We start from the raw sequence: 16,324 nt of genomic DNA on the forward strand, positions 1-16,324 counted from the left end.
TCCCCTCCATGTGAAATGTATATGTCATTAAATTTTGTTTCTAATTCTCCACACCACCATACTTAAATGACATCATTGAAGGATCTTTCACTTCCATTTTATGATGCCATTGATTTTCGGTGAGATTCGTTTACTGTCAGGGTACATCTCCCAGCCACATGGTAGGTGTTGCCTATACTCCTTGATTACATTGCTGTAATGTGTTGTTTACCAATATGAGGCATGATTCAGGCATATCACTTTAAGAAAATAAGGCATTTCCCATTTTCTTAAATCATTAATTAGATATTGCTTTTTGATAGTTGCTAGAAATTGTAATATACTGGGTGTTTCAGGAGGTAAAGTGAACATATTAGGAGGTGTTATCATTGGTTAACTATAATGCATCATTCCATACAACATGTCTACAATTTTTATTGATTGCATAGGTACAGCTGTTGGAATGCTATTCAAACAAATAGCCACAGAAGTTGTTAAACAGAGGCAAGTAGTTAAGTTCAATGTTGATTTCCCTAAATTCTACCTCTGACTTTGATGCACTTTTGAATTTTCATGATAACACCACATAAAATTTCTGAGGTCATCTCATTGTTCTTTTAGGGCAGCACAATTTATAATGTACAATCAGTTTATCTCTTGTTTCTCCTTTTATTTGTAGACTTTGCCTTTCTAGTTGCCAAAAAACAGGACCATTTCTGCTGATGCGCCATCTGGATGTTAGCTTTAGACAAAGTGTCAACTGAGTGTTAGAATGTTTTCCCCCTTCATATTGGAAAAACATATTCTTGTAGCCAAAGAAACTGCTTCCTGGAATTATGGAAGCTTGTTTTGTGAAAATGTTTATAGCAGGACCCTGTAAGGTGATGCAGTGACACAACAAGTCCAATCAGCTTATTATGTGGCATATTGTACCAATCATTTACAGAGAAGCATTTTCAAAATGTCTCTTCACAAAGTTGTATGGGTTTTTGTTGAACCACCAATGTGAATTTCAAGTGTTATTGATATAATCATGAATGAAAGTAGCTTCATCAGTGAACAGTATTAATGGCATAACTCAGCAATTTGCAATTAGCCAACAACAAATTTCTGGCCATATACCTTCATCTCCTTTGTGAAGGGATTGAATCTGCTGCAGATGAGGGTAAAGCCCATGTACATGTAAAGTCCCCCATATTATTGTGCATAGAACAATCATATGCATAAGAATTCTGAGTGTTCTTGTTTGACTATGTTCTGCCAATGGAATAATATCTTCTACTTCTTCTATACTCTGTTCATTTACATATTCAGACTAAATATGACTGCGGGGCTCTTCACCAGTCTCATACAGCATAGTGAAAACAGGAAATAATCTACCATTTTCTCTACATGCAGCTGCACCATTTCCGTTAAAAAACGCATACCCTAATACTATATCAGCATATTCAGCAATTGTAAATATGTTAGGTGTGCTTGAATGATACAGTAGAACTTGCTAACAAACCACAATTACAATTACAGTTGAAAAATTCAGTTATATAAACTGAAGCATCAGTTCATAACTTGAACCTCAAACCAAAAATAACAACTGATAAATAAACCCATAGCAGTTGGTGTTCCAACATGTGAAATGATAACTTATCACTGTACCCAATAAAAACTGGACAGATTTTATATGGAATGTTTTGTTTGAATTAATGTATATGACCACTCCCTAAAATGCTCACTATTCCATCTGAAACAACTTGTATGAAGTAAATGTTTGATAAGAGTTGGTCAGTTGAACAAATGAGTACCCTTTACCAGGTTGAAAATTTTTTTTTCCCCATTAAGGAAGAGATATTTTTGACTTCTAATGTGGTTAAAAATGACCTACTGTTATTTTAATAAAATTATCTTAATAATCTTCAGCTGTTAAAATCAATACACTGCAAAAAAAAAAAAAAAAAAAAACAGAGAGATAATAACTTTTCACAAATGATTTTTATGAATACTTTTCATTTTGCTCATACTTTCTCAAATATTTGTAAATGTTTGAAACCTCTAGAAGGCACGCACTAGGTCAACAGTCCAGCTATTATAATACAAGAACTTTTAGATACGCTTATTTTTTAAAAAATATTCTTATTTTTTGGTCATAACCAATATTAATGTAAAGGAAGATATTGTTATTCAGAATAAGATTATAGTATTAGTACACACACATCTGTAGTCAATGAAACATTCTTTTATGTTTGGTAGTATTTTTTTAAAAAATATGTGCTTAAATTTCATTTCAATTTATGCTTATATCTTTTAATTATGTTACTTTTTAATGTCTTCAGATAGTGCATTGCATATGACAATATTAAGTATTTTGATACATAAGAAATTTTATATCAGCTGGGAAGAGGCCTATCCTGCATGTCGCTGCTTTCTGCTTCTGCTCAGTGTTAATATTTTGTATGAAAGCAGCCTTTTGTCTCTCTGTCTCTGCCCTGCCCCACCAACTGCAGGTTGACAATGTGGAGGAGAATGCCTGTGGTCGTGCCAATGGTGGCTGCTCACATTTGTGCTTACGAAGGCCTGGAGGATATTCTTGTGCTTGTCCAACTGGCATCCTTCTCAATGAAGATCATCACACATGTAACTCACCTCCTTCCACATACCTCCTGTTTGCCACACGAAGTACCTTGGCAAGAGTCTCACTTGATACACCAGAGCTGTGGGATGTTACACTGCCAATACCAGATGTGCACAATGCCATTGCTGTGGACTTCCATTGGAAGCATAAGAAGATTTATTACACTGATGTCCATCTGGATGTAATCAGGTAGGAATTGACATTTCCATATAGTGTGGAATGGTTTTTATTGTATTTCTTGATAAAATTTGTTGTTTCACTGTGCTAAATTTCAAATAAAATGTTCAAAACGAAATTCTGTTCACTATTCAGCAATTAATTTTCAGCAATTATGTACTATATCACTCTTTTTTTTCTTTTGAAATTAAGAAGGCTACCATTTAAACTCAAACTGGTGAAATAAATAGTTTATTGTCAGTTGGGTGGAAATTCTGCAAACAGAGAGGTAAACAGTGATAAATGTAGTACAGAAATGAACCAGATAGTTGGTTTAATCAGTTTTTTTTATAGGTGTGACAAAATTTGCCAGACCTAAAGTAATAAGGGCCAAATTTAGCTCCCAGTTTCATTCATTCATTGCAGTTTATATCCCTCATTTTTTGCTGTTTCATTCATTGTCCACTACTACTTTGTAATTCATATCCTACATTTCTTCATGACTATGCAACAGGAAATACCAAAAACAAATAACTGTACTATAGGAGGTGGAAAGGAGGAAATTCCTGCTCCTAGGGTTAGGTGAAACAAGTGGAAGAAAACTGGGAAAAGGAACCTCAAGTTTTATTACAAGTTTTACTGGCCTAGAAATGAAGCAGATACTAAGAATGGAGTGGGGCTTTACACAGATGCACACATCAGTTTGAGTGTAGTGCAAAAGACTACCATAGCCATATTGTGTGTGTAGTTGAAGGACAAGAAATGTGTATGAAGTCCATCCACTACACTTAGGATCCTCAAAAGAAGAAAGGGCTGACTTCATCAAAAATTTTGAAGCACATTTGGAGTGTGAAAATCTAATTGTAATGGATGATTTTAATACACAGGTTGCCTGACAGTGAACAGGACATAAACACCCTGTGAACCCTCATGTGTTAGGAGGTAGCCATGCCGAGGGAGAATGTATACTAGATCTGTGAATGAGAAATGTCCTGAAGTTTGACAACATTGGTTTGAAAAAGGCAATTCCCATGAAATAACAACTTATAACAGAGTTTGGAAAACTGGTACTGCAACAGATTGCAGAGTGACAAATTAAATTGTTTGTATGATTGTGACTGACATCAAAACTACTCTAAGCAAAGACTTACGTACAGGCCATAAACTGTTAGCAGCAAATTTTGTGCATAAAGGGTCTCCCAAAATTTGTAGAAAAGCATCTCAAAATAATAACTGTACAACTTGCAGAGCAAAGCTTGAACAAAAACTTGAGGAAGGTGTCAGCAGGATGTTGCCATGAGAAGAACTACAGTTATTAGGTAAAGAATGGGGTGCTCTGAACAAGGTTGATGTGGGTATAGGAGATACAGAATATGGACAACAAAGGCAATTATGAAAACCTACAGAAAGAGTGTGATGAAATGTGAATATTAAAAACACCATCAGGAATCAGAACTGTGCAAGAAAAGCCCTGCCTCAAGCAAAAAACAGGACCTAAAACTTACTACGTGACTAGCTGTCAGTTGATTGGCAGAAAAATTACATGCCATGTTGGCTGTAGCAGGAAATGAGTGAGAAGACTCAAATATTACAGGAGTTTTTTTTATAATGTAAATTGACAGATAAAAAATCAATTCACCAAGAGGCAACAGGAGGACACACACACACTGGGGTTTAACTTTCACAAGCTTTTGGAGCCAGTGACTCCTTCTTATGGCAGAAGAGTTGAAGGGGAGGGAAGAAGGGTGAAGGAGAAGGACTGGAGAGGTTTAGGAAAAAGGGTACAGTCCAGAAAAGTCACCCAGAGCACCAGGTAAGGAGAGACTTACTGGACAGGATGAGAAGGAAAGACTTTCCTTGAAGAGGAAGGAAGAGGGGTGAAGGAAAAGGATTGTATAGGATTAGTGAAAGGGATGCAGTTCAGGAAAGTCACCCAGATCTCCGCATCAGAGGAGACTTACTGGATAGTTTTCTATCCGGTAAGCCTCCCCCTTTTCCTTCACTCCTCTTCCTTCCTCTTCAGCTCTTTTGTTTGTGTGTTCTTCTGCTGCCACTTGGTGAGCAGATCTTTTATCTATCCTTTTACTTTCTATTGTCATTAATTGATTATTTTGGGAGTTTTTAAGGTATTTAGGTACTTTATATAACTTTAATAGACATGATAATTTGTTCATCAGCTCACAACACCACAAATACAATGAACTACAATAAGTTTTTTAAAATTTTATTTTTGTGGGGGTCCACAGCCTCAAAATGTTTTGAGAGTGAGAACATGGTCCAGGTTCGTTGTATTCTTTTTATTATCTATGCAATTGGCCAATTCCAACCTTTGGTCATTTTCAAGCACCTATCTTAAGCTTCCAGCTTCATTTTACATTATAATACACTCCTGGAAATTGAAATAAGAACACCGTGAATTCATTGTCCCAGGAAGGGGAAACTTTATTGACACATTCCTGGGGTCAGATACATCACATGATCACACTGACAGAACCACAGGCACATAGACACAGGCAACAGAGCATGCACAATGTCGGCACTAGTACAGTGTATATCCACCTTTCGCAGCAATGCAGGCTGCTATTCTCCCATGGAGACGATCGTAGAGATGCTGGATGTAGTCCTGTGGAACGGCTTGCCATGCCATTTCCACCTGGCGCCTCAGTTGGACCAGCGTTCGTGCTGGACGTGCAGACCGCATGAGACGACGCTTCATCCAGTCCCAAACATGCTCAATGGGGGACAGATCTGGAGATCTTGCTGGCCAGGGTAGCTGACTTACACCTTTTAGAGCACGTTGGGTGGCACGGGATACATGCGGACGTGCATTGTCCTGTTGGAACAGCAAGTTCCCTTGCCGGTCTAGGAATGGTCGAACGATGGATTCGATGACGGTTTGGATGTACCGTGCACTATTCAGTGTCCCCTCGACGATCACCAGAGGTGTACGGCCAGTGTAGGAGATCGCTCCCCACACCATGATGACGTGTGTTGGCTCTGTGTGCGTCAGTCGTATGCAATCCTGATTGTGGCGCTTACCTGCATGGCACCAAACACACATACGACCATCATTGGCACCAAGGCAGAAGCGACTCTCATCGCTGAAGACGACATGTCTCCATTCGTCCCTCCATTCACGCCTGTCGCGACACCACTGGAGGCGGGCTGCACGATGTTGGGGTGTGAGCGGAAGACGGCCTAACGGTGTGCGGGACCGTAGCCCAGCTTCATGGAGACGGTTGCGAATGGTCCTCGCCGATACCCCAGGAGCAACAGTGTCCCTAATTTGCTGGGAAGTGGCGGTGCGGTCCCCTACGGCACTGCACAGGATCCTACGGTCTTGGCGTGCATCCGTGCGTTGCTGCGGTCCGGTCCCAGGTCGACGGGCACGTGCACCTTCCGCCGACCACTGGCGACAACATCGATGTACTGTGGAGACCACACGCCCCACATGTTGAGCAATTCGGCGATACGTCCACCCGGCCTCCAACATGCCCACTATACGCCCTCACTCAAAGTCCGTCAACTGCACATACGGTTCACGTCCACACTGTCGCGGCATGCTACCAGTGTTAAAGACTGCGATGGAGCTCCGTATGCCACGGCAAACTGGCTGACACTGACGGCGGCGGTGCACAAATGCTGCGCAGCTAGCGCCATTCGACGGCCAACACCGCGGTTCCTGGTGTGTCCGCTGTGCCGAGCGTGTGATCATTGCTTGTACAGCTCTCTCGCAGTGTCCGGAGCAAGTATGGTGGGTCTGACACACCGGTGTCAATGTGTTCTTTTTTCCATTTCCAGGAGTGTATATTGCTGTTAAATGTGGACAGGAAAACATCCTATTTCTGCAGGAAAACATCCTATTTCTGTGCATATGAGGCATGAAAACAGTACACTATTGTATGTGGATATGTCTGTAATAGATTTATCCATGTATAATAGTGTAATGTTTTTATGCCACACACACACACATGGAAGTAAGATGTCTTCCTGTCCACATATACCAGCAATATATTATAATGTAAAATAAAGCTCAAGGCTTAAGATACCTGCTTGAAAATGAGAAAAGATTGAAATTGGCCAATTGCATAGATGATAAAATGAATGCAACCTACTTGCACCATGTTTTCATTCACAAAACTACATATGTGGTATCTAAAATGAAAAGCAACAGGTCTGCAGGATCAGATGAATTCCTTGTAAAAATGATCAAAGCATCATCTAGAGAGCTCAAGAAAACAAGGCTATATAGAGTTCTAAACAAGATTTGGAAAGAAAACAACATCGTGCCAGTATTTAAGAAGGATGACAAAGTGACAATCAACCACACTAATATAAGAATCTTTGGTTACTGTCTTTCCTGATGATGAGAGATAAGATAAAAGAAATTATTTAATTTAATTGTGATCAGGGATTGGAATTAAATAGGAGAAAAAGTAAGAGAAGAAAAAGTGATAACAGTGCATGGACTGCCAGGAAAGAAATTAGAAGAGATGCTGCCTTATGGAATTTTCACAGAGTACAAATTAATCATTACTAACATTTAGTTTAAGATATATTCATGAAAGAAGGTTGCATACCTGGAAGATACACAGAAATACCAGAAGGTTTCAAATATTTGGAGCTGTATGAAGTGTAGAATAACACTGAAGAAATTCCAGAAAGGGTGGAAATTATGGAGATAAGACCTGGTTGACTTGGAACAGCCAGAGGGTACTGCCAGAATGAAAGGGAGCATTAGCCACTGTAAATGAAAGAAGTGAAAGAAATACAATAGAAGATAAATAGATGGCACTGAGAGTTGAAATACTGAAGGCAGTAATGTGAAAACCAAGCAGAAGGAGAAGGCTCACTAGAAATATTTGGATAAACACAATTGTACCACTCTCTATTAAGATTTTACATCAATTGAGCAAGTTGGCTAGGAAACAGGGTTCCTCCAGTGGAAACCTGATTAACACTCACTCCAGATCTTAATCTTATTCACGCAACCTTTGTTACAGTAAAAGCCGTTATCCTTGGTACTCGAAAGATATACACTAATAAAATTTCAACTCCATTAATCAGTAAATGTATTATTCTTTAAAAACCAGAACATGCAGGACCAAGTTCCAGTAGAAATAACATTAATGTAAAACAGAATTACGTAATTAAGTGGGGACTATTAACCTACAGTAATGTTTTAAAAGAGAACAGTTTTGTTCAATTCCTTTTACATCAAACAATATACAACAATATAACAGTAAAGAAAATTGTGATGAGCTCTTCCCTGCAATTTGAAGTTATTAAAGGCAGTTTTAAAGTATTCACCAGAAATTTTTATTGTTTACAAATACCAATAGGTAACTGTGTAAGGTCAGCTTTAACCACCATCTTTGTGGTACATTGCAGGAGATAAAAAAATTATGTAACTTCCAATCTAAGAACAAAATGCTATCAACAAATGACAACTGATTGTTGGCAATTGGTTGCAATGACACTAAGTTAGAAATAAGCAGTAAAATACCCTCGAAAACTTAAGCTCAGAAAATTCATGTACCACTATACCATGGTGTTCAGCTCAGTTTAACATTGCACTACCAGAGCCAGAATATGCACCATCTTCCTGTTGGTTGTCCAAGAATGGACAAAGCCTCTGCAGGCTGCTTGCAACTGCAAAATGACCCCATGGTAGCACAGGAAACCTAGAGCACAAAGTATTATCAGGCTTCTGCAGCAAACACGGAACTGAAATTAGTTAATTCAAATAACATACACTTCAAGACATGAACCTAATTAGCAGTTGTATTGTGTACAATCAACAAAACACAGCAATCCAAAATGGTTGTTTCACAAATGTCACACTTGGTGGCAAAATATGTCAATCCTCCCAAATAGCTTCTTTTGTGATTTCAACTTCTAATGAAGAAATATTTGGCAGCCACTTGAAAAGAGCGTTAGGTGAGATTAACACAGAAGTTAAAGCCTTGAAATTCCCACAAGGAAATTCAGAATCCTTTGACTGCAATGCAGGCACTATCTAACATGCCCAATGAGCTCCAATTCCAACACAGTCTCCTAAAGTTCAAAGTTCCATCTTGCCATAGAAACAGCTGTCCAACTTTGCTACCAAATGCCTCAGAGCCCACAGGATGTCTGCACATTGCATTTCATCTAAACAAGGTGTCTAATCCAATCTGTGGTGTTCACTTATTCCTGTTGTCCACACAAATCTCTTGTGACTGCCACACATAGAGCTATTGCTGGCACCAGAGCCTTCCACACTGCCTTGTGGCCCACTTGACAACCTCCTGCTCTGTCCATTACTGCCTTGCATCCAGTGCACTGCTTAAGAGTCTTTTTTCATCGTGGAAAATGCGCCCTCTGTCAACCCACTGGTGATATCACTGGAATAAGTTGCATCTGTGGCAAAATTGGTCAGGATGCACCAATAATATATTAAATTTCATTTATGTAAGAAGAAAATATGCAAATCCACCAAATGAAGTAGGTGAGAGGATTACATAGGCTCAACCGTAGGTGAAGCAGGAGGCAAATTTCAGTTCATTTGTAAAATACTGCGGACATGCTGTTGGTCTACAAAATACTTGTCCAAAAAAAAAAAAAAAAAAAAAAAAAAAAAAAAAAAAAAAAAAAAAAAAAACTGACGTTAATAACATACGCAAAGAAGGATGGCACGAATAGTGACATATTCATTTGACCCTTGGGGAAATGTCATGGAAACGCTGAATATCCTGAATTGCAAGAGCTCAAAGATAGATGCCAGCTATCCCATGAAAGCCATTAAAGTTTCAAGAAACAGTGTTGAGTGAAGAATCAAGTAATGTACTACAGCCTATGTATCACTCTTGAAGGGCCTGTGAAGACAGGATTACAATAATTACAGAGTGTTCTGAGGCATTTTAGCAGTCATTCATTCTGCATACTATATACAAATGGAATGTGAGAAACTAAAATGTGATACAATGGAAAGTACTCTCAGCCATGTACTTCAGTTCTTCACAGAGTAATAGGTGTAGATGTAGACAAAACCTGAAAGATTATAATGACAAAGCAGGAATAAATAGAGGAGAAATGCAGTCCTGTAGAAGATTGCATGGCTATGGGAAAAATAAATGCCATACATTAGAAAATGAAAGGAATCTTTGGAGAAAAGGGAAACAGCAGTTGAAACATCAAGAGCTGAGATGGCAAGGCAGTATTAAACAAATAATGGAATGCTGAAAGGTGGAAAAAATGTGTAGAAGAACTATGTACACTGATCAGCCAGAACATTGTGACAAATAACCTACTATCAATATAAACCTGTCCAGGCAATAACAGTATCACCTAGCGAGGAATGACTGCTAGTCAGACACAAGCATTGTGCTTTTGGTATCAGTGAGTGTGCCGTCCGTGTGTAGAATGGGGAAGGTGGGTGATCTGTCTGAGCTTGACTGAGGGCAGGTTGTGATGGCCCACAGGCTCAGCACAAGCATTTCAGAATCTGCTCAACTTGTAGGGTGTTCAAGGAGTGTTGTAGCGAGTGTCTTCAACACATGGTGAACACACATCCAGATGTTGAGAGTTGGACGGCCACCCCTCATTACAGATGTTGGATGTTGTAGGCTGGGAAGACTAGTAAAACAAGACAGGTGGTGGAACTAACATCAGACTTTAATGATGGGCAGAGTAAAAGTGTGTCCAAACATACAGTGCACTGTACACTCCAAACACTGGGTCTCCACAGTTGACGACCCGTACATGTGCCATTTTAATGCCACGACATCAGCATCTATGACTGAAATGGGCATGTGACCACCAGCACTGGATGTTGACACAGTGGCAGAGAATTGCCTTGCCTAATGAATCTTAATACCTTCTTCATTATGCTGGTGGGAGTGCGTGAATCCGTCATCTTCAAGGGGAACAGCTCCTTGACACCTGTACTGTGGGATGGAGACAAGCTGGCGGCGGCTCCATTATGCTCCGGGGAATATTCACTTGGGCATCTGTAGTTCCAGTGGAACTTTTACAAGGCACCACGATGGCAAAGGAGTGTAGTACACTGGTTGCGGATCATGTATCCCCCTTCATGACAATCATGTTATCTGTTAGCAGTGGCGTTTTTCAACAAGGTAATGCACCATGTCACAAGGCCAGGAATGTGATGGAGTGGTTCAAGGAACACAGTGGCAAGTTACAATTGATGTGTTGACCCTCAACTAGCCAGATCTTAACATGACCAAACGCATCTGAGATGTGATCAAACATGTCATCAGAGTTCTTTGGCCCCCTCCCCAGAATGTACAGGAATTAGGTGACTTGTGTGTGCAGATGTGGTGTCAACTCCCTCATGAACCTACAAAGGCCTCATTGTTTCCATGCCATGATGTGTTACCATTGTTATTCATGCTAAAGGTAGACATACCAGTTATTAGGTAGATGGTCATATTGTTCTGGCTAATCAGTTTTAAGTGGGAAAAAATGTAAGACATTATTATGGAAAGGGTAGTGGTTGTGGATATTAATGAGATGGGGAGTGAATAATTTGACAGAACATTGAAAGACATAGTTTGAAACAAGGCACCTAAAGTAGAAGATGTGGCCTCAAAATTATTAAATGTCCTTTGAAGAACCAATTATGACAGAACTGTTTCATCTTCTACATGGGATGTATGAGATAGATGAAATGTCCTCAGCTACTAAAAAGAATGTATAAGGAGGCAGATGCTGCCAGGTGCTTGAGTGTGAATTGCTGAATAGTCATATAGATATTGATATAGATTGCAGGGTATCTCCTTTCGCTTCCTAATCATACAAAGTACAGCCATAATAAGTATGTAGCTACAGTCATAGCTGATCAGCTGATCCAATCCTGATGGGTTCTTTAATGACATATCCCTGCATTTTGATGTCTGTGTTGTAGTAATCCATTCTGAGTAATGTCAATACTGCTCTTCAATCATTTATATGTTGGGCTGTAGTAATTAAGTATACTGTTAGTGTTTTTGGCAGCAACATTGACTGTACACTCTGTCTGCACCATGTATGTGTTGCTACATTGCCAGGGGAATTGACAGTCACTAGACTTCTGTAGTCCAGTGCCATCCTTGCCACTGCCTGTGTTTTAGCCAGTGGGTAGAAAGTCTTTACATTGCATTTCCTGAGAATTCATGCTAATTTCCCAGGTAATACGCCACTGTGTGAAATAAAAGCAGTAGCTACATCCTTCTCAGGATCCTCCTCCATTTCCACAGTTTATATTGTTGTTTAGGGAGAAGGGCTTGAAGAATCTGTCACTCTGTACTTGCATGACCTGTATCTGCTTGCAATGAGCTCCCACTGCCCAGTGTAGGGACAAATAGTGCTAACCACCTTATCAATAGGGCATGCATTATCTCTGACAAATTGAAGTCTCCCTCCTGAGTTAAGCAGCTAAAGAAAATATTCCATGACAGTTGGTACACTAAAGTGCAAAGAAAATGCAGGAGAAGAGGAAAGAGACAGGAGACTTGCCATTCGCTCCTATAAGGGGCACTTTCAGACAAGATGGCAAAATTGCATGGAAGATTCAACATGAAAATTTTCTTCTGACAAGCACCAAAGATGAAAGATAATATGGTCTTTGCAAAGGATCTACTGAATCTTCACATATGATGGATATATAGCAGCCCACGTGAAAGCGTTCACCAGTACATCAGGCAAGTGCCACACTGTATCTCTAAATGATTCTGTAACACATTAGGTGTGTACATCTGGAACAAATCTAAGTGTGCAATTCATTTTGAAAACACAAAGGTACTGGAATAAACCAGTGACTACTGGGAGACCCGAATAAATGAATCTGTAGGAATAAGGATGCATGAGAATCAGTAGTAATGAAAGTCATCAACTAATTCAGATTGGAATCCTCCCAAGAGTACATCCAGCAGTGGCTAGCACATGAGACAGATCAAGAATGCCCATGCAGAGATTTGAGCACAGCCCATACCCACACTACCATTCCATCCCCAACCCTCTGCCTGTATTAGACACTGAAGCCCACAGTCAGGTGTAGTGGGTAGCCACCTCATGCATATAAATGAAGGGGCATGCACAGTATCCCAGCATTTTGCCAAAAGGTATTGAGTTTGATATTTGTTGAAACATTATGAAATCTCAACACTACACCCACCTGGCAGTTTGAGAGCTTTTCGTCAGCAGTATAAACTAGGAAAGTCTACGTTCACTTACGGGGCAGTTTTACATGGAGAAGATGCTGTGAAGCTTCAAACAGCTGCAAAAAAAATGGGCTGGGAAGGCAAAACTTTGCAGCCCATTGGCCTTCTTGCAGTGGTTGCGAGATGAAAACATCTTATCACATTTGGGGAACTGTGTCAACTAGTGATATTGAAGAAGACCACTCAGATATTATGATTGGCAGGCATAGTGATAGTAAGGCAGCACATTCACTTCATATGGAGAGAGCTGGACAAGAACACACAAATCCTGCTCATATGCTACCTACATATTTCAGGCAACTGCCAGCACAGACTTAGAAATGGGCAGACTGCAGCATGCTGACAGTGAAGTGCAGAAGTGCCGCAGTGTCACAAAACAGTTTGGTAAATGCAGTAGACTTCCAGGAACTCAGATAGTGAACAAGGAAGCAAATAATAGAAGAGCAGTTGTAAATTTGATAGAGAAAGGACTGCGTGTAGCAACAGCTTTGACACACTCAAAAGGGCTGAATTATGCACAAGGCCCAAAATGGGACCTTATTAGTGATGTGGAAGAAAAAGTATGAAGCTTGCTGAAATAAAAAGCAGATGAGATCAAGCGAGAAATCTGCAGTCATCAACAAGTACCTACTTCCGAAAGCAGAAGTGACAACAGTGGAACAAAAGACCTCCATCTAAGGATCCAGTCTACAAGAAGCTCAAGGATCCAATGACCATGATGACTAGGAAAATAATTCCTCTGTTGAATAGCTCAGATCTACCAAAGGAAGTGAGGAAGAAGCTGGACCCTAGGGTGCCAGCCACACCTTGCCTATATGGATTTCCCATAATCCACAAAGAAGGAGTTGTCATGTCCACAACAACAAGTCAATTCCTGGAAACAACATTGAAATTAGCTTAAATAAAATCAGAGTTTGGCATGGCAGAAGCAGCCACAGAGTGCCACACAGTTGGACCAGAGGGGTGAGATAACAATGGAGCCTATGAAATAAGTAATGTAACAGTAGGAAAGGTCCTTATGTGATATAGGAATGAGTAAGGTGAGAGAATCAATGCTGCATGGTCCTTAAAATAAAGATGTAAGTGATGTGTCAGAATTATTGAAACAAGGTTTGTGACAGAATTAATGAAGCAAGAGCCTAAGATAATAATGGGGTAAGAATTGAGACAGGAAGCAGGAGCTACAGGAGAGAAAGAGAGATGGTTCACAGTGGGGAATGCACACATTATGAGAAGCCACTGAAAGGCTTGGGATATAGTAAGAGACTATGTAGAGAAAGCCTCTCTATCAGCCTCTGAAGAATACTTGAAGGACAGTGCACTAGGGTAGCAAATAAGGCAATGACAAGCCCTTCGATGTTATGTCACGACAGGGACAGGTGGAAAACAGTGTCAAAGAGTTACTGTCTCTGTGAAAGGACTTGGTTACTATTCTAAATGCAGCTCAGCTAGGGAAATCATTTCTGTATTTGAGGTATTTGAGATTCTGAATAAAATGTAGGTGTTAATTGTATCTACTGAGTTGATTATTCTCCTCATCATCCTTCAGTCCCATATATCCACCTCACGTAATTCGAACAAGACAAGCAAATCCCCTCTCATTTCAGTAAACTGGCTGTATTTCCTTTATAATGAACCGCTATCACTAAATTCCTTGCGAAATTCAACACTGTTAACTCACCAATTTAGGACTGGCCCAAATCTAGCTACACCTCTAAAACCTAGCAATCCCCATGTGAAGAACATGGTTGATTTCATGACAATTCTTAAGGGTGTTTGACAGCAAGAGGAATGGTCTACTTGTGAGCTTCCATGATATATCCCTCTTCACAGAAGTTCATCTTCAAGACTCATAGACGCACCTTGCTCACCAGAGGCAAACAGTAACACTCTTTGAATATGCACTCTAATGTTTATTTCAAGTCTAATGGGGAGTTTTATGAACAAATAGATGAAGTAATCATGATCCCTACTGGTGCCTGGGGTTGCATACCTCTCCATGAAATATGTTACAAGAACAGCTACCAACCACTAATTTAAAGACTTTTTCTTCTACACTCCTGGAAATGGAAAAAAGAACACATTGACACCGGTGTGTCAGACCCACCATACTTGCTCCGGACACTGCGAGAGGGCTGTACAAGCAATGATCACACGCATGGCACAGTGGACACACCAGTAACCGCGGTGTTGGCCGTCGAATGGCGCTAGCTGCGCAGCATTTGTGCACCGCCGCCGTCAGTGTCAGCCAGTTTGCCATGGCATACAGAGCTCCATCGCAGTCTTTAACACTGGTAGCATGCTGCGCCAGCGTGGACGTGAACCGTATGTGCAGTTGACGGACTTTGAGCGAGGGCGTATAGTGGGCATGCGGGAGGCCGGGTGGACGTACCGCCGAATTGCTCAACACGTGGGGCGTGTGGTCTCCACAGTACATCGATGTTGTCACCAGTGGTCGGCGGAAGGTGCACGTGCCCGTCGACCTGGGACCAGACCGCAGCGACGCACGGATGCACACCAAGACCGCAGGACCCTTCGCAGTGCCGTAGGGGACCGCACTGCCACTTCCCAGCAAATTAGGGACACTGTTGCTCCTGGGGTATTGGCGAGGACCATTCGCAACCGTCTCCATGAAGCTGGGCTACGGTCCCGCACACCATTAGGCCGTCTTCCGCTCACGCCCCAACATCGTGCAGCCCGCCTCCAGTGGTGTCGCGACAGGCGAATGGAGACGTGTCGTCTTCAGCGATCAGAGTCGCTTCTGCCTTGGTGCCAATGATGGTCGTATGCGTGTTTGGCGCCGTGCAGGTGAGCGCCACAATCAGGACTGCATACGACCGAGGCACACAGGGCCAACACCCGGCATCATGGTGTGGGGAGCGATCTCCTACACTGGCCGTACCCCTCTGGTGATCGTCGAGGGGACACTGAATAGTGCACGGTACATCCAAACCGTCATCGAACCCATCGTTCTACCATTCCTAGACAGGCAAGGGAACTTGCTGTTCCAACAGGACAATGCACGTCCGCATGTATCCCGTGCCACCCAACGTGCTCTAGAAGGTGTAAGTCAACTACCCTGGCCAGCAAGATCTCCGGATCTGTCCCCCATTGAGCATGTTTGGGACTGGATGAAGCGTCGTCTCACACGGTCTGCACGTCCAGCACGAACGCTGGTCCAACTGAGGCACCAGGTGGAAATGGCATGGCAAGCCGTTCCACAGGACTACATCCAGCATCTCTACGATCGTCTCCATGGGAGAATAGCAGCCTGCATTGCTGCGAAAGGTGGATATACACTGTACTAGTGCCGACATTGTGCATGCTCTGTTGCCTGTGTCTATGTGCCTGTGGTTCTGTC

The 16,324-nt window shown here is 41.3% G+C and overlaps 1 protein-coding gene across 1 annotated transcript in view; it reads left to right on the plus strand.

Moving 5' to 3' along the window:
- The window catches only part of LOC126354146 (low-density lipoprotein receptor-related protein 4), a 765,275-nt gene that overhangs the window by 727,997 nt on the left and 20,954 nt on the right, over nt 1–16,324 (plus strand). The window contains exon 27 of the mRNA XM_050003556.1: nt 2,478–2,794. Within this exon, the coding sequence (XP_049859513.1) occupies nt 2,478–2,794 (317 nt within the window). The remainder of the gene's footprint in view (nt 1–2,477; nt 2,795–16,324) is intronic.

The sequence above is a fragment of the Schistocerca gregaria genome, chromosome 3, assembly GCF_023897955.1.
Source record: "Schistocerca gregaria isolate iqSchGreg1 chromosome 3, iqSchGreg1.2, whole genome shotgun sequence".
In the NCBI taxonomy this organism is placed as follows: Eukaryota; Metazoa; Arthropoda; class Insecta; order Orthoptera; family Acrididae; genus Schistocerca; species Schistocerca gregaria.